The sequence below is a fragment of the Trichomycterus rosablanca genome, chromosome 15 (genome assembly GCF_030014385.1).
Source record: "Trichomycterus rosablanca isolate fTriRos1 chromosome 15, fTriRos1.hap1, whole genome shotgun sequence".
NCBI lineage: Eukaryota > Metazoa > Chordata > Actinopteri > Siluriformes > Trichomycteridae > Trichomycterus > Trichomycterus rosablanca.
This window is the reverse complement of record NC_086002.1, coordinates 15,536,739-15,562,096: the sequence shown is the minus strand read 5'-3', so window position 1 is coordinate 15,562,096 and position 25,358 is coordinate 15,536,739. Positions and strand designations below refer to the sequence as shown.

The 25,358-nt window shown below is 40.4% G+C and overlaps 1 protein-coding gene across 1 annotated transcript; it reads right to left on the bottom strand.

The window, feature by feature from the left end:
* Positions 1–1,621: 1,621 nt before the first annotated feature.
* ifngr1 (interferon gamma receptor 1) lies at positions 1,622–19,340 on the bottom strand. The gene is made up of 7 exons (XM_063010870.1): positions 19,271–19,340; positions 10,336–10,453; positions 8,818–9,005; positions 8,585–8,730; positions 5,835–6,003; positions 4,002–4,135; positions 1,622–1,993 (listed from the first exon to the last, which is right to left on the bottom strand). The coding sequence occupies exons 1-7, from the start codon at positions 19,338–19,340 to the stop codon at positions 1,622–1,624; spliced, it is 1,197 nt and encodes a 398-aa protein (XP_062866940.1).
* Positions 19,341–25,358: the final 6,018 nt, after the last annotated feature.

Below are 25,358 nucleotides of genomic sequence, written 5' to 3'. Positions count from 1 at the left end.
CATGGACAATTTTGTATCTCCAATTCACCTCACTTGCATGTTTTTGGACTGTGGGAGAAAACCGGAGCTCCCGGAGGAAACCCAAACAGACACAGGGAGAACATGCACACCACACAGAAAGGACCCGGACTGCCCCACCTGGAGATCAAACCCAGGACCTTCTTGCTGTGAGGTGACAGTGCTACCCACCGAGCCACCCACCAGTTTTTGTGTTCAGAAAAACTTTCAAGTCACTAATGGATGTTATGTGGCTTTTGTAATAATACAAAATAATCCTTAGTGACATCATCAGTGTGGAGCTGTATTGACCACTATTTTTTTTTTTCTTTTCTTTCGGTTGCTGCCAAATGTCTGGTCCTTATACCAGACATGACAGTTTTTACATCTGATGTGCTTCTAGATGCAACTTTCTTATTTTTATCCAGGCTTGGGACTGGCACTGAGAGAGCACAGACAAGTGCACCTCTCATTGGCTAGTGTTCTGACCACACCCCATCCCTTGGACATTAGCCACTTGGGTTTGTTCAGATGCCTGTCTGAGATTCAAACCCTGTATCCCAGTGGTAGTTGGTTAGCTTACTTTACCTCTGCATCACCTGTGAGTGCTCTATTTGTACATAATAATAATTATTATTATTACTATTTTCACATTCTTGTCCCTTGGTTTTACTGATTAGATCCTTAAGATTAAACGTCAATTTACACTGGACACGTATTAAAATCCATTATCCATCCATCCATCCATTATTTATCCATCCATCCATTCATCATCCATCCTTCCATCCCATCCATCTAATAATCTAGCTCACTAACAATTTCATTCAAAATAATATGTTCAATTTATTTAACCCCATCAGCTATGCTATAGAATGTGCTTAATTTTGCGACACTATTTTTTACTTTATTAGCCTGATAATGTTGCTTTACCTTATTTTAAATATAGGCAAATAGTCCAGTAGCTCTTTCTGAACCCACATCTGCAGATTTAGCTTAAAGCTTAAGGTACTGGTCTAGTAATCTGAAGGTCACTGGTTCAAGCTGCACCACAGCTGGGTTACCACTGTTGGGTCCCTGAGCTTTGTAATAAACTGGAACATCAACTGAGGCTTTCTAGACCAAAAAAAGTGTCCAGCCATACAACTCCTCTTTTAACCAAATGGGCACACATTCCGACAGTCTTGTAAGAAGCCTTCTCAGAAGAGTGGCTGTTGTTAAAGCTAAAGACCATGTAGGTCAGTCTGTTTTAATGCCATTTGTTTTTGAAATGGGATGTCCAACAAGCTCAAGATCAGGCGTCCAAATATGTCCAAATACTTTTGGCCATATAGTGCATGTTAGTTGTATGTCCGATGTGTTCAGTGTGAATTATTGGTGACTGCTTTAGGTATTGCTAAGATAAAGTATCTGGATTACCAGTTGGTCCCTGAGTGCACAGTGTTCTGATCCCAACACAAAGATCCCTGTATCCATAGTAACATAACATTAATTATCTGACATAGACAATTCATTCTCAGAATGAAACACTTGACTGAATTTTAATCCTATTTAAATTCTTACCATTAGTTATTTTTGCGTGGCTTCAATATCTATATAGAAGTCACTCAGAAACAGTCACTTGGCATCAGAACAGACCTGGTCGGGTCCCGTAACCGGCCACCATGTCCCCGGGACTTATTTCTACCTTAGCATGTGGACAGTCATATCCCTCAGACAAGCCCCCACTTGACAGCTCCATTTTGTAACCGTATGGATCTGCACTGTCCTGGTCAGCTTGTTCTTTCAGTTCTCCGTTTTCTAATTCTTCTCCAGGCTTCTCTTCACCTGAGAAATCGGAAAACTTGTCCTCGTTGGATGGACTTTCCAACAGGGTGGTGCTTTCTGGTAAGTCGCAATTTGGGGAAATTTTAGCCGGTTCCACCTGTAGATTCTTTACCACGTGTTCTCTTTCTATCTTTAAAGGTGTGACAACAGGAGTGTGTGTGGGCTTGTTCACCTGTCAAACAAAAAAAAATGTATTTAGTACACACAGCTGAATGATACGCAGACACACCTGGAATGTTGCCGAACAAGTGATCTTTACGAGGAAGTGAGCACTGTTGGCTAAATGCACAGAAAGGAACATGATTTAATCTGTACTTTGTTTATTCTTAAAAGGGACACTACACCTACAATTAAAATAATTAAGAAACCGCAACAATCAATCAATCACCAATAAAAACTGGCTCAGTCTTGGGCTGCTCACTGGATGGTTTCGAGTTGGGTAGTTGAAAGGAATCCCCTTAACAAACGTGTCTCTGTACTAAACAACTAATCACACCCCCTCCATGACATCCTAGTCACTTTCAGTAACAGACTCATCCAGCTCTGCTGTAACAAGGAATGGCAGTAGATTGTTTGTATCAACAGTGATCTCACCATTTAGCACCTCTTTACTGTGCCGGGACATCATACAACACTGAGCCACTTTTGAGACTATCAGGACAGACTCATGTACTACACAAGATACATATAACATATCTTTATTCTATATAGTCAAAACTTGTGTTTCGACTATGTAGTTGTGAAGTCGTGTTGGTAAGCTGGCCTGGTGGGTATATAAAAATGTGCTATAGGCTGTCTGCACATATACTCTTTGTTGCTGTCATGGGTAGAAGTACCATGGGTAAAATTGTCTTCCTTGGGGTGGATGGGATCTTCCAGCAAGACAATGCGACATGTCACACGGCTAAAAATGTCCGACATTGGTAGGAAGAGCATGACCAAGATGACCAAGATTTCCAAGTACTACCTTGACCCTTAATTCCCCAGAGCATCTGTGGGACCACCTCAATTGTCGTGTTCGCTCTATGGATCCTCCCCCCTGCACCTTCCAGCAGCTGTGGGATGCACTGCAGTCAGCATGGCTGCAGATACCTGTGACAACCTACCAGGACCTTACCGAGTCTCTCCCAACCCATCTAGCTGCTGTTCGTGCTGCAACGACTGTGTATTTATTGATAGTACTATTTATACATAGTATTGTACAGGAATACTTACTTAAATATTTTTTACTTTAACATACTTTGAGCTGCTGCAATAACTGACTTTGCCTTTGTATGGATGGATTAACAGATGGATAAATTGAGTGAATAAACTAGTTATTCACCTACAAAGTATTATACAGTTATATTTACTTTAACATGCATAGAGCTGTATATCTATCCATCCATTATCCATCTATCCATTATTCATTCATCTATCCATCACCCATCCATCTATTTTCCATCCATCCATCATTCATCCATCCATTATTTATCCATCCATCCATCCATCATTCAATCATCCATCCATCATCCATCCATCATCCATCCATTATCCATCCATCCATTCATTATCCATCCATCATCCATCCATCCATTCATTATCCATCCATCATCCATCCAGCCAGCCATCTAGTAATCTAGCTCACTAACGATTTCATCCCAAATAATATGTCCAATTTATTTAACCCTATCAGCTATGCTATAGACTGTGCTTAATTTTGCGACACTATTTTTACTGATAATGTTGCTTTACCTTATTTTAAATGTAGTGTAGTTATTTTCTGAATTAGCTTGGTTGGCAAATATTCCAGTAGCTCTTTCTGAACCTGCATCTGCATGTTTAGCTTAAAGCTTAGTGTACTGGTCTAGTAATCTGAAGGCTGCTGGTTCAAGCTACACTACAGCTGGGTTACCACTGTTGGGTCCCTGAGCAAGGCTCTAAACCCTGATTAACTTACATTGAATCAGTCACAGTTGTGGAATTGTACTCAATGTGTGGTGGTTTTCACTGCTTTTTTAGTAAAAGGCATTCCATCTCTGTCTCTTTCAATCAAAGCAACCTTAACATCTCAGTCATCTGTGACTTTATGCAGCCCTGAGCTGCATAAAAAAGAGGGTGGCTGATATATCGTGGAATTCGGCATTCACCAAACTGAACAGAACATTTGGACAAAAAGTCCATTCTACATCACAACTTACCAGAAATGATGGAAACTTGGTGAGGTTTTTCTTCATGATTTTTCTTTCAGCTTTTTTCGCCAGATACACCATCCCAAGAACCACAAATAAGAGAGTACAGGTCACGGCAATCAACACAGGGATGAGTGGTGAATCTGTTAATAACATAATAACAGATTAGCTTTAGTAATCTTTCTGTAAATAAAGCAGTATTTTGTTTGAAATGCACTAATCTTATTGTTCTATTTTCAATGAGAAATCAGTATGACAACCGGAGGTATTGTACTGTTATACTTTCATTAAGTAAAATAAAAATAGTATAATAAAAATAGCTTCGGCTGGGTGCCCCTAGCATGCACAATTGGCAGTGCTTGTAGCTGACAAAATTGGCCACTAGTCTGCTGGGTGTGAAAAGACCAGACGCTGTGTAAGAACCCTGGTTAGTATCCAGACTGACCTCATGCACAAATCCACCAAAGTATGGGCGAATAAGTGGACTGTGCACGTGTCGGAGAGAGCAGATTTACCCCCTTCGGACACAATCTCGTCCCCAGCAGTGGAAGACTAATTGGCTACACTAAATTGGAAGAAAAAGGCAAAAAATGAATACATAAAATACATAAAGACCAGTGGCTGTACCAGTGTTTTTATTTTATAACTGTGTTACATTTGGCCAGAACTTAGGATGATCTGCAGATGTATGTTTACGTTAAGACAGGCTTTGTTCTCCAGGTGTGTACCTATAAATAGTGCATTTTAGATAAAGTTTTGCATACTTAAAAACTTGACTGTAGCAGGTAAGATTTTCCTCTGATAACTCCTGCATGCACATCATGTTTGGACAAGCAGAGCGGCAGAGAACAACAGACCACCACCAGTTCTGTGCCAGCTAAACCTTCCTGCTGGTTATTTGCTGTCATGGGACAGTGGGGTAGCTTTGGGCTATCAATTGAAAGGTTGAGAGCCGTACAATGGCTGATCCTGCACTCTGACCCCAGCTTCCAAACAAGCTGGGATATGCAAAAACAGAATTTCATTGTGCTGTACACGTGTATATGTATATAAGACAAATAAAGGCATTCTATTCTATACCGAATTTCTGTTTTGTCTTAGTGCTCAGCATACAAGCAATTACTGGTCTTCTGATTACCTTGGTCTTATGGATCTTGCCTGGAGTTCCACAGTTGCCCAAAATCCTTCCCTCGGTTTGTGGTCAACCGGCTTAATTTTTAGATCATTAATCAGCGTAAGACTGTAAGATTTATTATTGCTTAGTAATCATCATAAGCACAATTTCTATTGATGGCAATTTCTGAGCCTCATAACTATGTTGCTTAAAAATGTGCTTCATTTCACAAACCTTGTTCTTTAAAAATCACAGATTTCTTTTCTATTTATTTTATGTATTTTCTCCCCTTTTCCTCCCAATTTAGCATAGCCAATCTGCCTGCCGCTTCAGGGGATCCCAGATTGCATTCGAGGAGGGTAAGTAGATGCCCACGCCTCCTCCGACGAGTGCACAGTCCTAGCGGACCCCTCCTTCTCACCCATGCACACAGGTGCCTGTATCTGCTAACCAGGGTCCTTTCACAGCATTTGAAGACTCCACCCACATAGTCCGGTTATCCCACCCAGCAGACACGGTGGCCAATTATTGTCTGCTGCAGTCACTGCCAACTGTGCCCGCTAGAGGGCACCCAGCTGACCGGTGGCAGAGCCGAGATTCGAACTGGGGTGTTCAGAATCTCGGCACTGGTGTGCTAGTGGAATAAAACGTTTTTAAGTTATGTTGGTATGTAGGTTAAAGGAAAATAATGGACCTGGATGCAGACAAACATGCAAAGCAAGTCATACCTGATACAGTTGCATTCTTCTCAGGGTTGAGTGTGCCACGATAACAAATGGGATTTGTTTCCTTGATGGGGGTTTGACTGATGTGCCCAGAGAGCGTAACGCAGTACTCCTCCTGCTCTTCTGAAAATGATACATTGCTTTCACACATATCTGAGGTGCAAAACTGTTTCTGAAACAGAAAAGAATATATTAATGTGACCTGTAAATATTAATTACTGGTTAAATATTGCACTTCAGAGTTCTTTATTAATATTATGATTGAGAATCTGATTCAGTGCATGTCTGTTGTACCACAGTTGAATTCTGAATAAAAGCTGAAATAGAATGTTTTAGCTACATGTTAAGAGTGGCACAACAGTGAGCAGGAATTTCTTGTGTTGACAGCTATCTTTAGGTCCAACAACAGCATGTTAGTTGATTCATGGTCTGAAACCAAAACACTTCTCAAAACTCACATTTTTCTTTCATTTTTTTGTGAATGTACTTTTATACATTTAGTTTTGTCCACTCTGATCTTCAATCTGACTGGTTAAAAGAACCAAAGCTTACCCATTTCCTTATCACATAATGGCAATGATCTAATCCTTCAATCATCAGGCCATACACAGAACAAAAATGAACTGGACAATATAACCTGTTTAACTTGTAGTGTGAACTTTTGTTAGACTTAGAAAAACAGGTTTATTGACAGGTACATTTTAAAACTCTGCCCAACATTTTTACAGCCTGACGTGGACAAAGCACTGATACTAATAATAAAGCCAAGCTCAGTTTGACACCAGTGCTCGTTCTTTATTGTCTTAAACTGCACTGTAAATTAAAGAATACAGACATACAGGAAACAAACCTTTTTTTCTTTAATGTGCTTTTTGTTTCTTTTTGTAGCACTTGATTTTGTAGCATTTTATTTTGCAGTTCAGTTTAGCTGGTAAAATAGACGTAATTATTGTTTATGGGTTGGGACAGAATGAGTTACTACTACTACGACTACTACTACTACAACTAAACTACTACTATGACGACTACTACTACAACTAAACTACTACTACGATTACTACTACAATTACTACGACTACTACTACAACTACGACTACTACTACAACTACAACTACAACGACTACTACTACAATTACTATGACTCCTACGACTACTACTACGACTATTACTATGACTACTACCACTACGACTACTACTACGACTACTACTACTACAACAACAACCACTACTACTACGATGACTACTACTATGACTACTTCGACGACTACTACGACGACTACTACGACGACTACTACTACTAATAATAATAAAATAAAAAAGATCAAACAAAAGTAAAACCAACATTAGCATCCTTGTCGACCCACATTTATTTTGCATTTCAAAACATTTTACAATAAGCAGGTGAACTGGTAACAGGTGAGGGAATCATGATTGAGTATAAACTGAAGATTCACTCAAAGGCTCAGTCTCTGCAATAATTTAAGTCTTTCCCCAACCACCTTACATAATATTGTGCAAAGATTCAGGGAAACCTGTAGGGCAAGGCAGAAACCACTGCTGAATGTGTGCACCATTTGAGCCCTCAGACAGTACTGCATGAGAAAACTGCTATAAATATAGCCATATGAGCATGACAGTACTTCAGAAATCAACTGTCAGGTCACACAGTTCGCCACAGCATCAAAAATGCAACAAAAATGAAAAAATTTCACTAGCAAACTGTGGATTGTGTTGCAGGAATAAAATTCTTATGTGTTTATATTTACAAAATACTATAATGTTGTTTAGTTTAGTGTTTTGTTTTTAATGCTATGTCTGCCACTGGGCCATGTTTTATATGTCAACAAAAAGGTGTGGAGTCGCTATTCCATTGTATTTATTGAAGTTATGTTAGTTGTCTATGTATGTCCATTATGTGTGTTGCTTTAGTTTTGTTATTAAAAGGAATTTCAAGAATAGCTCTGCTTTGTGTTGTTCCTGTTGTTCCTAAACAGTTTCTTTTCAGTCTTTGCTGCTAATGTCTGTTGTTTCTCATGGCCATAAATGATACATTCTAGCATTAAGTGTTTTATTGTACGCTTTTATCAGATACATGTGTTATTCTGGTGTGTCCAGCATGGCATCTTATCTACACTGCCTGGTCCCAGAGGTTTTGGAAACAGTGGGCGGCACGGTGGCTCGGTAGGTAGCACTGTTGCCTCACAGCAGGAAGGTCCTGGGTTCAATTCCCAGGTGGACCGGTCTGGATCCTTTTTGTGTGGAGTTTGCATGTTCTCCCCGTGTCTGCTTGGGTTTCCTCCGGGAGCTCCGTTTTCCTCCCACAGTACAAAGACATGCAAGTGAGATGAATTGGAGATACATTTACACTTTGGTTACATTCATGATAACGATGGAACGGTAGTTACTTGTTACACAAGGTTCATCAGTTCACAAGGTTATATCAAACACAGTCATGGACAATTTAGTATCTCCAATTCATCTCACTTGCATGTCTTTGGACTGTGAGAGGAAACCGGAGCACCCGGAAAAAACCCACGCAGGCACTGGGAGAACATGCATACTCCATACAGAAAGGACCCGGACCGCCCCACCTGGGGATCAAACCCAGGACCTTCTTGCTGTGAGGCGACAGTGCTACCCACTTAGCCACCGTGCCGCCCTATTGTATCTTGTCTTTATATTTTGGGTCAATTTATTTTATTGGCTGTGAGGTAGGTTAGAACTATTTTGGAGGCAAGTAGATTTATACTTGCCTGCTTGTTGACTTCATACTCCACATACTGGTTGTCGAGTGCTCGTAGAGCAGGTGTGTGTCCATACAGATGAAAAGGGTTGATAAAACTAACAGTCAACTGGCCATCTCGAGGTAATAGTTTGACTGTTGGGAACTCGAGTTCACCTAAAAAAAAGGTCCAGTCAGCACCTCCTGGTCAGCGTATAGCAGCGTATAGATTTATATAAGAAAGAAATAACAGGTCAAACTTACAGACGATCGGTCCAGGAAGAAAAGATGTTGAATGAGGATTATAGGTGAATATCTGTGATTCTGAAAACACTGTATCATTTTGATCATCAGTGGCTTTTACTTTCACGAAGTAGTGGTTGAATGCAGCATTTCCAAGGTGATCGGTAATGTTGTAGCTATGACTTGTAGTATTAATGGTTATTACCCCTCTGTAAGATCAACATACAAAGAAAACAGAGTTTGTTTAATGCTAAATTCAGTCTAGAACTGAAATGACTAAATTGCTGATGGCAAACTTTTTGAAGAACCTTCGTATTTTAATTACATTAAATTATACTAACTAAACTTCTATATAGATCTCATATTTTAATGCAAACTGTGCTAATCCTACTTTAGTCATTTATCAGTGTTTCTGACCACAGGATGCTGCTGGCTAAATACTTTTGGTTCAAAGGGTTATTCTTACCCAGATGACAGTGAAATATTTAGAATCCCACCAACACTGATATCACAAGATTGCAAGATATCACAATACAATCATACCACAAGCTACTATGTCACTTCTGAGCTGAGAATAGTTTACTGCTTCTCTGCATTGTTTCATGCTGTTCTTCAATGGTCAGCACTCTCCCAGGACCACTACAGAGCAGGTATTATTTAGGTAGTGAATCATTCTCAGCACTGCAGTGACACTGACATGGTGGTGGTGTGTTAGTGTGTGTTGTGCTGGTATGAGTGGATAAGACACAGCAGCCCTGATGTAATTTTTAAACACCTCACTGTCACTGCTGGACTGAGAATAGTCCACCAACCAAAAACATATCCAGCCAACAGCACTTTGTAGGCAGCGTCCTGTGACCACTGATGAAGGTCTAGAAGATGACCAACTCAAAACAGCAGCAATAGATGAGCGATCGTCTCTGACCTTACATCTACAAGGTGGACCAACTAGGTAGGAGTGTCTAATAGAGTGGACAGTGAGTGGACACGGTATTTTAAAAATCCAGCAGCGCTGCTGTGTCTGATCCACTCATACCAGCACAACACACACTAACACACCACCACCAAGTCATTTTCACTGCAGTGCTGAGAATCATCCACCATCTAAATAATACCTGCGGGGGGTCCTGACCATTGAAGAACAGGGTGAAAGCAGGTAAAAAAAAAAAGCATGCAGAAAAACAGATGGACTACAGTCAGTAATTGTAGAACTATAAAGTGCTTCTATATGGTAAGTGGAGCTGATAAAATGGACAGTGAGTGAAGAAACAAGGAGGTGGTCATAATGTTATGCCTGATATACAGTATATACATATATAAATATAAATAGATATTTGGTTTGCTGACAACATGATGGAGGTATTATAAAATCAGCAGTAGTTATTAACATAAGACACTATTAATGGAATCCAATAAATAGATTAAGTTATAAATAGATAAGTTATTCTGTATTTACCTGTAGTGTTTTTATTAAGAACAGTGAGAATGCCTTTAGTTTGGACAATACTGGCTATCACACTATAGTAGCACTGAACTCACCCATTGTTTTCTCTGAGCTCTAGCAAGAACTCTGCTTGTGGGCCGAGACCAGATGATTTCCAGTCCACCACGACTCCATAACTGTCACATGCTACAGACACGTTGTAAACCGCTGGACCTGAGAGATGGAAACGGACAGAAGAAAAAAGTATTTGGAAAATTAGGCTACATTATGGCAATTAGGTGTCACAGCGGTAAAACTTGAACTTGCGAATTCTAATCTCAGCTCTGCTACCGGCAGGCTGGGCGACTACACAGACAATGATCAGCTCATCCGAGGGCAGGAATGCTGGAGGGGATTAATAATTACTGCTGCAATTACAACCTCTGCTGGCTGATCGATGCTGCCTTCACAGAGACTGGGTGATGATAAAGATCAGTGCTTGACTCTCTGTGTGCGATACGGATCTCCTTATAAGCAGTCGGACTGGACTGGAATTCAGTAGCAGTACAGGAAATTGGAAACGACTGGATTGCGAGGAAAATTGGGGGATGGTGATATCCTTGACCACAAGGTGGGACTACACCCTGATAGAGGAAGCCAGTGCTTTGCATTACTGTTTATACACACTGCTATACTAACTTAGAATGAAATGCAATTAAGACTGACATGTTTTTCACTGGTGGGAGAAAAGCAGGTTACTCACTGAAAACCAACATGTACACACACATCAAGGATACAACTGATCAAGCACAAAATCTGAGTGAATTTGTGAAATAAAAACTTATTTCCATACAACAACATACCAGTTTTATACAAAGCAGGAATTTTCTTGCTACTGTGAATTCAAGGGCAGCGGTTTTCTGTGATTTCAGCGCTCCTTTAAGGTTACTCTATATCACACTGTATGATGCAATGCTAATAAAAATTATGACCAGATTTCACAGTCGGCTGTGCGATACTGGACGGACAGACAGACAGTGAATTTATACTGAAGGAAATTAAAGATTCACATCCTGTCCATGTCAAATAATACTGTAACAATAATAAACCAAACTAAAAATACACTCACTCACTCACTTTCTTATCCAATTAGAATCACAGGGGGTGCTGGAGCCTATCCCAGCTTTTCAATGGGCGCAATACACACAGTAACACCCTGGACAGGGCGTCAGTCCATCGCAGGGCAGACACACACACACACACACACACTCACCTATAGGGCAATTCAGTGTCTCCAATTAACCTGACTGCATGTTTCTAGACTGTGGGAGGAAACCCTCGCAGACATGGGGAGAACATGCAAACTCTGCACAGAAAGGACCCGGACCGCCCCACCTGGGGATCGAACCCAGGACCTTCTTGCTGTGAGGCGACAGTGCTACCCACCGAGCCACCGTGCCGCCCACTAAAACTACAAGATAAATACTTTCTGCTTGGAACACTATTGTAAGATTATTCTGTTCTCAAAAATAAAGTTTTAAAAACAAAAGAAAAGTCTGAACAAATTGAAAAAAAATGAGACAAAATGAAATAAGAACACTTGGGAACGAAGTCTGGGACTTTGCAAGCTTGTTTGAAGAAATCACTTGCAGTTGGCTAGCTAACTGTTTCACTGTTTGTTTTTTCCGTGTAGAAGTAAACATATATCTCCAGTTATTATTAAATACCTGTGATTTTATGTAGCTTACATTAACACACAGCTGACAGTTTCAGGGGATCCTCTCGTAAACAGATAATAAGTTAAATATTAGTGATTGGCTCAGTTGTAGAGCTTAGCTGGTGTTATCACACTTAAGAATAAAACCTGAATTAAAAACGTCACAATCCTGATTTGTTTGTCGTAATGTAATTTAAAATAGAATCTGCACTGAGATAATTAACGTGACCTAAATACCGCCATATAGTGAGAGAGAAAAGTATTCAACCACTTAAATACTCTAATAATGACATATGGCTTTGTACTTAAAATAGACACTAAACATTATGTTTTTGTGCTGCATATTATAAAATCACTGGCTGGGAGGACTCCGAAAAGCTTTAAAAAGCTTCCTAAAGTTCTCAGGGACAAAAAACGTAAAACAAAAAGATGACACAAGATTTCACAACATGATCTCAGACTAATTATAAGAAGGTAAGAGAAAAGCCAGCAGTCACTTTAAAAAATGGCAGGAAGAGATACAAACAGCAATAAGCAACATGATAAAACTGGTCCAAACAAACCATCCAAAAGTGCTTTTTGGGGGAAAGAGGGGGTTATGGCAACCCAGGTTTATTGTTTTCTTGCTTCTCTGTATCTGAGATCACATTCTCCACTTACTTTACTTCATATAAATTGTGTAAGAAATTAAACTACTTATTGGAACTGCAAAGCATTTAAGTCGCCACACCCACGATGACAGTACTTTTGGCACAAGTTAGGTTTACAATTCCAGATAACACAGAATGACTTCAGTTTCATTCTAAGTCATTGGCTGTGTCCCAAACCACATACTGTAATAATACTAAATGATGACTAAACCTATTCGAGGAAATGCTGGCTTTATTTCCAACAACATTAGCGCTATTAGCTAGTTTTGGCGCTGGGTTACATCCAGGGTATTAGCGGCTATGTCTTACATGTGTTAAATATTCCAGCATTGTGTGAACAAATCAGTAGTTCAGTATTACACTGTATAAGCAGACTCCACATTTTAACAAAATTTATGAGGACACCGGCCCATGAGCTTGTTGAACATCCTATTGGAAAAGGATTAATACGGAGCATGGGCATTAATATGGAATTGTCAAGTCAAGTCAAATGTATTTGTATAGCGCTTTATACAATAGGCATTGGGTGTGTTCGAAAAGCTAGTGCGCTCTCTACATAGGCAGCATTTTACATCATTCTACGTGCGCTCCCGAGAAGGAGGCTGTTAGAAATCCTAGATGCCTTAAAACCCTCACTAGTTAGACATCTTAAAATGTCAATGTTATTTTGACTCAAGAACGAGTGGGCTTCGGAAGCGTCCTTAGTGATCAAGGCAATCCCAGCATTCAGTGCGGCACAGAAAAAAAAAAAAAAACATGGCTGATGGTGCGGAGAAACTGAGTTATTTTCAAATGTAAATAAATTATTATTGATTTTTAATTTGTATAAAATTGTACAAGTGTTTTTATTTGCAAGTTTTGGCTTGTCAGTGAATTTAACACTCGGGACACGGAGGGAGATGTTATATTTACATGCTAGTGCGCTGTGCCACCCCATCCCATTGGTTTGAATGGCAAGATGCTAACTGTTAGCTTAGTAAGCGAAACCCAATGGAATCGCTGTTTGAGTAGCGCGTTTGAATAACCTGACTTATAAGTCATTGACTTATTAGAATCCTCTCTACTTAGGCAGCTGCCTATGTAGACAGTAAGACAGCAAGGCAGCTCCCTAGGTTTTCGAACACACCCATAGTCTCAAACCAACCTTACAGAATCCAGGACCAACAGACCAAAAACCCCTGTTAAGCATGCAAATTGCGACAGTGGCTTAAATTACAAGAAGAAACCTTGAGAGGAACCCATCCTCCTCTCAACGCAGCTTTAACAGCCTCTACATCTGTAGGCAGGCTTTTCACAAGATTTTGGATATGCCTGTAGCAATTTGTGCCCATTTAATCAAAAGTCATGTAGGAGGTCAGACAATGATGTTGGATGATGCTTCAATTCATCGTAAAGGCTTTGAGAATTATGTGCAGGATTATGTGCAGGCTAATGTCAATTCTTCCCAACAAACTCTTAACACTAAACATGTCTTTATGGATTTGAAATAGAAAATGGCCTTCCCCACATAACTGTCACAAAGTTGGAAGCCCATAAATAATTTTATATAACAGCAATTAGTGTAGCTATACCGTGAATCAATAATTATGAGTTTGTCTTTACAGTAGAGTTTTAAAATTTTAGTTGCCCGTTGAATAATTCCCCTAGATGTTTACAGAAGGTGATCCCAGAAAAAACATCTAAATAGATGCAGACAGTGTTTATGACTGAGAGAAAACCACTTGTCTGACATTTGCATACTCTTACCTAGATGATCCCCAAACCCTTTGGATAGTGTTGTGTGAGTAAATCATTTTAAACTGTGGTGAAAACCAAACACATCATTTAAAGAAAAAACAAATTCTCACAGTCAAACGTAGTGACACTGTAATCATGTGAGTTGGAATGCCCAGCCCCTCCACCCAACCCAGACATACACCGACTAGACATAACATTATGACCACAGGTGAAGTGAATAAAACTGATTATCTCTTCATCACGGCACCTGTTAGTGGGTGGGATATATTAGGCAGCAAGTGAACATTTTATCCTCAAAGTTGATGTGTTAGAAGCAGGTAAAATGGGCAAGCGTGAGGATTTGAGCGAGTTTGACAAGGGCCAAATTGTGATGGCATCTCCAAAACTGTAGCTTTTGTGGGGTGTCCCCAGTCTGCAGTGGTCAGTATCTATCAAAACAGGGTCATGAGCGGCCAAGGCTCATTGATGCACATGGGGAGCGAAGGCTGGCCCGAGTAGGGCCGATCCAACAGATGAGCTATCGTAGCTTAAATTGCTGGTTCTGATAGAAAGGTGTCAGAATACACAGTGCATCACAGTTGCAGGGCTGTTTTGGCAGCAAAAGGGGGACCAACACAATATTAGGAAGGTGGTCAAAATGTTATGCCTGATCGATGTAAATAATTAAATTAATAAATAAAAACAGGTCTGCCATGAATTAGAAGCTCCCTTATTAAAAGGCAGACCTGAAAAAGCTGACAAGTATGCATAATCCTGCCTAATATATTCTGATTACTTCTATATGAATTTATAGAGCTACATACTTTTGCTGGGTATTATTCAGATGAAAGCAGTGTGGTTTACTTCTGTTCTTTGAAAACAATTTTCTATTCTCTATCTGTTTGCTTGTCTTTTTGTACACATGTACCCTACATAACAACTTTTTCATTTTGTGTAGCCTAGACTGATGTATAGAACCATTCCCTTTTATCTAGTGATGATGGAATCAAATGGGATCACATCTTCCTCATTGTCATTCCAGACTATTTCTATCATCCTCTCATCATAATCATTTTGGATTAATTTTATTGTGGACACAACCTACACCTGGCACTATTATTTTCTTATTATAGTGCAGCCATTGGGATGGTTTTTAATGGCTGTGTGGAATTATTTAATTATTTAAATGAAAGACACTGATTACAAATCACAGAAACATGCTGCACGATTAAAAACTGTTAAAACAATAATAAACAAAAATATTTACAAATAAAACAAAGCTTTGTCTGTCAAGAAGTTGTGACCTCAGTTTTAAAGTAAACTGTAATTACAAAACTTTTTAAGCAGAAGTGCTTTTTCTAAATTTCCAATGTGTGATTTATATATTATTGTTTTATTATAATGTAATATTCGTATTTACATTTACATTTTCTGCATTTAGCAGACACTCTTATCCAGAGCGACTTACAGAAGTGCTTCCATAGTAAAAATGACCTTACTCTAGTTTAAGTAGTCAACAATCCAAGAATATAAATCTGCTGAAACCCTGTTAGAAGTTTTTTTGTTTTGCAAGAAATAAACAACAGTGTTAGTATGTAAATACATGTCAGCTTAAGTGCTTAGTAAAGAGATGGGTTTTTAATCGTCTTTTGAGGACAGCAAAAGACTCAGATGTTCGGAAAGACAAGGTAAGCTCGTTCCACCACTTGGGTGCAAGTACAGAGAAGAGGCTTGATGCTCATCTTCCTTGAGTTCTGGGTGGAGGATCAAGTCGAGCGAGACTAGTGGCTCGGAGGTTGCGTGGTACAGAGCGGGCTTTGATTAGACCTCGAAGGTAGGTTGGGCACGCTCTCGTCATGTTGGCTACATGAGAAAAGTTCAGCTGGTTATCCAGGACAATGCCAAGGCTTCTTACGTTATCAGATAATCTGATCTGGGAGTCATCAAGAGAGATGACTAGGTCCTGGGTTGGAGATTGATCTCCAGGAATAAGTATCAGCTCTGTCTTGCTGGGATTAAGTTTTAGATGATGAGCTGACATCCATTATAAAATAGCTCGCAGACATGATGAGATGCGAGCTGAGTGTATTAATGTTCATGAAACAGAAACTGAAATCGGGAATAAATTAAATATTAATTAATTGGACATAGTTTGGAAGGGCACATCCCTGGGTCCATAAGGACCATAATTTACACTGTAGTGTCAAAACAAAAAAACAAGGCATGAAACTCAAGGAACTGTCTGTGGATCAGCTCAGTAAAATTTTGATAAGACATAGCTTAGAGCCATCAGGGCATGGATATAAAATATTATGTCATAGATTAAATGTTTCCAGGACAACAATGGCCTCAATAATTTGGAAATAAAAGAAGCTTAGCACATTCATGAACCCTCGCCCATTGGCCATCCAGGCAAAAAAGTTCCTTGGTCATAGAGGTAAGAAAGAACCCAACAGTCCCTCTAAAGAGTTGTAAACATTAAGTCAAAATATGGGAGATTCTGTTGGACAGATCATTCTCTCCACAGCACAAGCAAAAGACATATGACAGCCCACTAGGGAGTTTGCTGGTCTAATGAGATGAAAATTCTCTGGCAAATCAGCAAACAGTGTGTTTAGTGGAAACAGGCACTCCATATTACCTGGCTAATACCATCTTAACAGTGAAACATGGTGGTGGCAGAATCATGATATGCACCAGAAGACTGGTAAGAAGTGAGGGACAAAAAAGTGGCCAAATACTAACACATAAACAGCAAACTAAACCTCCACATGTGTATAAATAAACTCAGACTGGGACGACAGCTTGACTTTCTACATCCAAAACAACACTGGTGTGGATTCTGGACAAGCCGATGAAAGTTACAGAGTGGCCCAGACTTAAATTTAAGACTTAAACACATTTATGACAGAACAGGTAGTTATTCATTACACAAGATTTATCAGTTCACAAGTTCAATTTCATGCACAGTCATGGACAATTTTGTATCTCCAATTCACCTCACTTACATGTTTTTGGACTGTGGGAGGAAACCAGAGCTTCCAGTGGAAACCCATGCAGACACAGGGAGAACATGCAAACTTCACACAGAAAGGACCCAGACCGCCCCACCTGGGGATCGGACCCAGGACCTTCTTGCTGTGGGGTGACAGTGCTACCCAGTGAGCCACGTGCCACCCTAATTGATACAAATGTGATTTATGATGATTACACATGGGTCAGAAGAAAGAACAAATTGGTTATAAGTGTCAGTTAGATTATTAGAGAAAACTAGCACTAAAAACCAAGTTCTCTGTTCCCAAAACTGATTGCTTTCACCAACACAATATACACAACTATCATATGCTTATCTCTTACAAAGCATCATATAAACACTGATGCGATTCATTCAAAACACTACCATCAGAAATGTTCATGCATGTTTTGGCTTCATGAGGCCATGTTACATATTCAAATACATATAAGTGTGTGGAAATAAGTTAATCATTTTTCTCATTTTGGTGAATACTACACGCATATACAACACAAATGTTACCTGCTTTATATATAGTATGTAGTTTAACTCTGTACATTTTACCTACACGGATGAGGCATAACATTATGACCACCTTCCTCATACTGTGTTGGTCCCCCTTTTGCTGCCAAAACAGCCCTGCAACTGTGATGCACTGTGTATTCTGACACATTTCTATCAGAACCAGCATTAACTTCTTCAGCGATTTGAGCTACAGTAGCTCGTCTGTTGGATCGCTCCCTACATGCATCATTGAGCCTTGGTTCAATGACCCTGTCGCCATGACCCTGGACCCTGGACCCTGGAGCCATGACCCTGTCGCCGGTTTACCACTGTTCCTTCCATGGACCACTTTTGATAGATACTGACCACTGCAGACCAGGAACACCCCACAAGAACTGCAGTTTTGGAGATGCTCTGACCCAGTCGTCTAGCCATCACAATTTGGCCCTTAGGCTTGTCCATTTTTCCTGCTTCTAACACATCAACTTTAAGGATAAAATGTTCACTCGCTGCCTAATATGTCCCACCTAGTAACAGGTGCCGTGATGAAGAGATAATCAGTGTTATTCACTTTACATGTCAGTGATCATAATGTTATGCTTGGTCGGTGTATGTAAGTACAGTAAGAAACATGCATTTATTCACTGTATGTTTAACATAGGGGCAGCTGTAGCCTAGTGGTTAAGGTACTGGTCCAGTAAGGATGCTGGTTCAAGCCTCACCACTGCCAGGTTGCCACTGTTGGGCACTTGAGCAAGGCCCTTAACCCTCAATTGCTTAGACTGTATACTGCCACAACCGTAAGTCACTTTGGATAAAAGCGTCTGCTAAATGCAGAAAATGTAAATGTAAAAAAACCAAATCCTGGTAGGGTCATGGGGAAACAGATGAAAGAAATCAGTGCAGATATACAAAACGGTAACAAAAGAAATGTATTTATTTGTTACTGCAATACAACCTGCTCAGCTGAACTAAAACAAAAATTGCATTTGTTCCCCCTGTGTTCTTGCTGCTCAATTTTCCTGCCTAACATCTGTACAAGTCACTTCAGGCCTTTTATACTTGATGATTGAAATTATTGAAATTATTCATCCAATTGATTTCACAGGTGCATTTGAGAGGCCAGTGTTTCTAGGTGACTCCAGTGTGCTACACAATGCAATTCATGGTCAGAGATTTGCTAAACTGTAATTTAAACTGACATTTGAGTGGGAACAAATAAAATTGTGATTAGAGTTAAGCAGTTTGGAATCATGGTGTTGATAAATGAGCTTTAAGTGTTCAGAGTTTTGTTCATAGTTGCATTTTTGTGTGTATAAAATATGTTTATATGTATTGTATTGTTAAACGTGTTTAATAGGTAGTGTGTAGTCATTTCATTATCTTAGATCATTATATTTCAATATAAAACATTAGTAAAAATAAACTGTTAGTAAGGGTTTATTACTTACCAGCTGCTGCAAAGCTCATCAGTATCAGTACAGTGAATAAACTCAGGTCAATTCCGACCGTCCCCCACATGATGCCAACTTTATACCACTAATAATCTAACTCACATTCATTAATATACTCCCATACTGAATAAATAACTAACTCTGATTCATCATCAACAAACAAATAAATCAGAAACACCGTGTAAATCCATTAAATCCGATAAATCCATGTTCCAATGTATTCCACGCATTCGGTATCGGTGTGTCAGTCTCAACACGCGCTGGTGATGAGGAGTAACGCTGTCATACCGCCTTGTTTCCCTCACTTCCTGTGTTTGTTTTACTGTAAGTACATCACTCACCTGTGTGCAAACGTCACCGGGATCAGGTTTTACACCTGACAGCGCCCCCTGCTGTTTATCATCTGTACAATCACCTGCTGTTCGTTACCTGTGCTACCACCTGTACGACCAGCAGCTGTTCATCACCTGTACTGCCACCACCTGTTCATCACCTGTACAACAACCTGCCTGTACTACCACCGGTGCTACCACCACCTGTTCATCACCTGTACTACCACCAGTGCTACCACCAGCTGTTCATCACCTGTATTACCATTTCCTGTTTATCACCTGTACTACCACCGGTGCTACCACCACTTGTTCATCACTTGTACTACCACCACTTGTTCATCACCTGTACTACCACCACTTGTTTATCACCTGTACTACCACCGGTGCTACCACCACTTGTTCATCACTTGTACTACCACCAGCGCTACAACCACCTGTTCATCACCTGTACTGCCACTACCTGTTCATCACCTGTACAACAACCTGCTGTTCATTGCCTGTACTACCACCGGTGCTACCACCAGCTGTTCATCACCTGTACAACCACCTGCTGTTCATTGCCTGTACTACCACCGGTGCTACCACCAGCTGTTCATTACCTGTACAACCACCTGCTGTTCATTGCCTGTACTACCACCAGTGCTACCACCAGCTGTTCATCACCTGTACAACCACCTGCTGTTCATTGCCTGTACTACCACCGGTGCTACCACCAGCTGTTCATTACCTGTACTACCATCCCCTGTTTATCACCTGTACTACCACCAGTGCTACCACCAGCTGTTCATCACATGTACAACCACCTGCTGTTCATTGCCTGTACTACCACCGGTGTTACCACCAGCTGTTCATTACCTGTACTACCATCTTCTGTTTATCACCTGTACTATCACCAGTGCTACCACCAGCTGTTCATCACCTGTATTACCATTTCCTGTTTATCACCTGTACTACCACCGGTGCTACCACCAGCTGTTTATTACCTGTACTACCATCCCCTGTTTATCACCTGTACTACCACCAGTGCTACCACCAGCTGTTCATCACCTGTTTTACCATTTCCTGTTTATCACCTGTACTACCACCGGTGCTACCACCACTTGTTCATCACTTGTACTAATAATAATAATAATAATAATAATACATTTAATTTGTAATGCACTTTACATTTGTGTACAAATCTCAAAGTGCCACAAGATAAAAGACATCACTACAAATAATTAATAAATAAATAAATAAATAAAATAGCACTACCACCAGTGCTACTACCAGCTGTTCATTACCTGTACTGCCACCACCTGTTCATCACCTGTACAATCACCTGCTGTTCATTGCCTGTACTACCACCGGTGCTACCACCAGCGGCTCATTACCTGTACTACCATCCCCTGTTTATCACCTGTACTACCACCAGTGCTACCACCAGCTGTTCCTCACCTGTACAACCACCTGCTGATTATTGCCTGTACTACCACCAGTACTACCACCAGCTGTTCATCACCTGTACTACCATTTCCTGTTTATCACCTGTACTACCACCAGTACTACCACCAGCTGTTCATCACCTGTACTACCATTTCCTGTTTATCACCTGTACTACCACCGGTGCTACCACCACTTGTTCATCACTTGTACTACCACCAGTTGTTCATCACCTGCACTAACACTGGTGCTACCACAACTTGTTCATCACTTGTACTACTACTGTTCCAGCTGGTCATCACATGTACTGCCATCTGCTGTTAATTACCTGTAGTACCACTGGAGCTTCCTCCAGCTGTTTATCAACTGTATTATCCACTAGCAGGGCTGAGATTCGAACTCACACCTACAAGTGAACCCAATTAGAAAGGGTGTTCAAATACATTTTCCCAAATAGTGTATGATTACGGTACTCAAATGGGTTGTTCACCTGTGGTAAAAACACAGCACTGAGAATTGATGAGAGAGCTGTCTGTTCCTCCGTTCACTCTAAATCACAAAATTAAATTAAAATCACCTTATCTCTGACCCTGGTCACACATGAACAGCTGGTGCTTTAGAGTAAAAATGTAAAGTCTTTTTATATTCTGCCACTTAAGACAGAACAGTGAGTGGGCAAAAAGGAGTAGAGGCAGGTTTGGCATCACAGGGCAGCATGGTAACACTGGGGTCATTTGCAGGCAGCTTGGTAACACCAGTGACATGGGAATTTGGGTTCAATACTTGTCTGCTGTAACTGTTGGTGTTGCATTTGGACTGGTGTTGTGTCAGAGTTGGTTTTCTTCCACATCCTAAAACCATGCACAAAGTGGATTGGCGGCATTCAATTGCCCTGAGGGGAAAGTGAGTGGGTGAATGGGTACGTGTGTGATAGATACACTACAACAGGGTGTTTTTGCTTTGTACCTGTGTTCTAGGTGGCTTGAACCCACCATGACTCTAATTCCAAGGAAGCGCTTAGTTTTTGTCCTGTGCTGGAAGATTGCACTGTTGCATCCTGGTATTAAATGACTCCCAGCCAGGTACTGGTAGGAACCTCTGCTGTTGTCAATAAGTGCACAATGACAGAGGAGCCTAAAATAAACTTCCTCAGTCTTTTTCTCACACCCTCATTTAGACAAAGTGAAAACGGGCAATACGGCCCATTTACTGACTCGAACGTGCAGAACATTCAATAATCCACGTGGACTTGTAATTACAGCAGTGTTGCTCTAAAACTCCACCCCTGCTCCCAAATCCCACACGTGTCCACAAATCCCCGAATGTACTTTCATCCCTGCCTTCTGGCACATGTAACCTTACACACACACTTATCTGACCTTGTCTCATGAAGAGTGTGAGAATCAATTTCATTTGTATAAAAAGGGAGGGATTTGTCCATAATCCACATCGCTTGTTATTGAATGAAGTGTTTCATAGGACAGTGGGCGTGGCATTAAGAAAGAGAGAGAGAGCGAGAGGGTTAGAAAAAATATGAACACCTGATCATGAGCTTGTTAGATATCCCATTTCAAAACAATCTACAGTACATTAAATAAATTTCGACAGCCACCTCCATGCCCATATTTTGCAATTACAACAGCCTGCACTTTTCTGGGAAGGTTTTGAAAATGTGTGCCCATTTAGTCATGCCCATTCTGCTTGCAATGAGCCTTACAATTTACCCAAAAATTTGTTTAATACGGTGAAGATTGGGGCTTTTTTTTATGCAATTTTCCTTTTTTCCCAAATTAACATCATATTTAAATCTTTGTTGCCACAAAATTAAATGCATATGATTTATTTTATATAGATACAATACTTGGGTGGCGTTGCAGTAAATTGTTCTGGCACACTGCTGCTGGGATCCAGGGTCAAATGTTCAGCAGTGCTGTCAGACGGTTGGGTGTCTACATACAGACATGACTGGCTATGTCTGAGGAGGGGGGAATGGTAACGGATTGGTGTTCCTGCATTGTGCCTAATGATTCTGGGGAAACTGGACCTGCCACGGCCCTGACCAGGATAAAGTGGTGGTAAACATGAAAATGTAAAAATGAAATTTGATAGTTTTTATAGTTTTATAGTTTAAAGTATAATTTTAAAGTTTTAGCATTGGGTGGGGCTAAAACAGCAAAACCAATTACTTTTACATTTTTATGGCATTTACCAGCTGCTTTTATCTAAAGTGAGACTAACAGTACTTTTACAGCATATTGTCTAAGCATTTGAGTGTTAAGGACCTTGCTCAAGGGCCTAACAGCGGCAAACCTGCCAGTAGTGGGGCTTGAACCAATGATCTTTTTACATATGTGACACATCCAGTATCTTAACCACTAGGCTACAACTGCCCAATTATTACAAGGGGTACCCAAATAGTATGTAGTATTCTTATTATTTATGTAGGTGTAGATGGATGTTCTCTCTTGTAGTACCGGTACTATTGCTGGTACTTCAGGTATAATCAGGGTTCCTGTTTTCAATGACATTTGTTTTTAAAGTATTTTTAAATAGTACTTCTTGTAGTTAGTCTCCCATCTGTATTTGTAGGTTAGTAGTGCCCTTTATTCTTCATGTGTAGGTGTCCGATTTCTTTAAAGAAATGTTAGACATTACCTTAGTTAGAATAGAATGAATAGAATAGAATGCCTTTATTTGTCACATATACTGTACATATACAGATGTATAGCACAACGAAATTCTTTCTTCGCATATCCCAGCATGTTTGGAAGCTGGGGTCAGAGTGCAGGGTCAGCCATTGTACGGCACCCCTGGATCAGAGAGGATAAAGGGCCTTGCTCAAGGGCCCAACAGTGACTGCATGGCAGAGCTGGGATTCAAACTCTCAACCTTTCAGTTGATAGCCCCAAAGCTCTATCCACTAGGCTACTACTGTCCCCTGTAGTAGTTTCATTGGTTGCATTTTATAAGTACTGCACCAATGTTGTTAGGAGTAAAAATGTAAGGTCCTTTATAGATTGTATCCCTAGTCCTTGTAGACTATAGAGAGCTAATGTCTCATGTAGGTAGTGTCCTTAGATTTTCAGGAGTATAAAGTTAAGTCTTTTTATTGTAGTGTTCCTAGTTGTGTCCTTAGTTTTTTGGGTGTAGATCAGTGGCGATTTCTCTAAGACTGCAAGGGAAGCTCAGCTTCCCCTAAAATGTAAAAAATTAAAGGGTCAAATACGTATGTACAGTTGTGTTAACAATTCATTGACTACAAATGCATTAGAACACGTTCATCTCGAAGACGAGTTCGTTCAGAATCAGCTACTTATCAGAAATCAACTGACTCAATTTTGTTAACTCCCGGAGCGTCAATGCATTTGCCCATAGAAGCTGAGCGTCTATTCACTTCTATGGGGCTGCATGGGAGTTTTTTTTTCCTTGCTTCGAAACTCGCCGGTCATTGGATAAATGCCACGATTTTGTCCCGCCCCCGGACGCTGAGCATCTCTGGGGGTGAATGGAGCTGTGGGCGGGTCTGGACGCTGAGCTTCTGCAAGATGATTGGAGGATCAGTCGAAAGGCTGAATCCCGTTTTGATTGACAGCTATTTTGAGATCTACACGTCACTTAATCACTGGGAGCTTCAGTCCCATCGAGGATTTTGCGAGTGAAGTCGAAAGACAAACTGTAACCCATTTCAGGCCATTTTCTTGAAAAGGAACGGAGGTCAATTTATTTATACATAAGTACATATACTTATGTATAAATAAATTGACAAATTTTATGATGTAAGCCGACAATGAGCTTCCCCTCTTTGAAAGACCAGCAGCTGCCACTGGTGTAGATGAGGTACTGGTAGTGACCAATGGGAAAACAAAACAATGCCTGTGCTGTGGAAGTGTAAGTTAACATAAATGGAACACTTAAATCTCAATTTAAAACATTCACTCATTCATGTAATGTCTGTTTTACCACTGTTTTATCCTGGTCAGGGTCACTGTGGGTCCAACTCACCAGGAAAAAGGCAGGAAACACCCCGGACAAGTCGCCAGTCTTATAGAGCAATTTTCAGTATCTTCAGCTGGCCTGACTGCATGTCTTTGGACTGTGGGAAAAAACCGGAGCACCCGGAGGAAACCCACTTAGACACAGGGAAAAACACAGAAAGAACCCTGGCCACCCAACCAAGGAATCAAACTCTGATTTTGCTGTGCAGCGACAGTGATACCCACAGTGCCACTGTGCTGCCCTATTTTACAGAATAGATTATCACTGTCATTAGTCACATGTTTCCTATCCTTTCTGTACCAGTATGAATGAACGCTGGTTTCTGACCAGAGACG

Bases quoted from the DNA above. Each gene is read 5' to 3' on its own strand.
- ifngr1 (XM_063010870.1), bottom strand. From the start codon at position 19,340: ATGTGGGGGACGGTCGGAATTGACCTGAGTTTATTCACTGTACTGATA. The intron at 8,731-8,817 runs GTAAGTTTGACC...CCTTTTTTTTAG, and splicing joins TCTTCCTGGACCGATCGTCT to GTGAACTCGAGTTCCCAACA. The intron at 6,004-8,584 runs GCAAGTATAAAT...TTTCTGTTTCAG, and splicing joins AGTATGAAGTCAACAAGCAG to AAACAGTTTTGCACCTCAGA.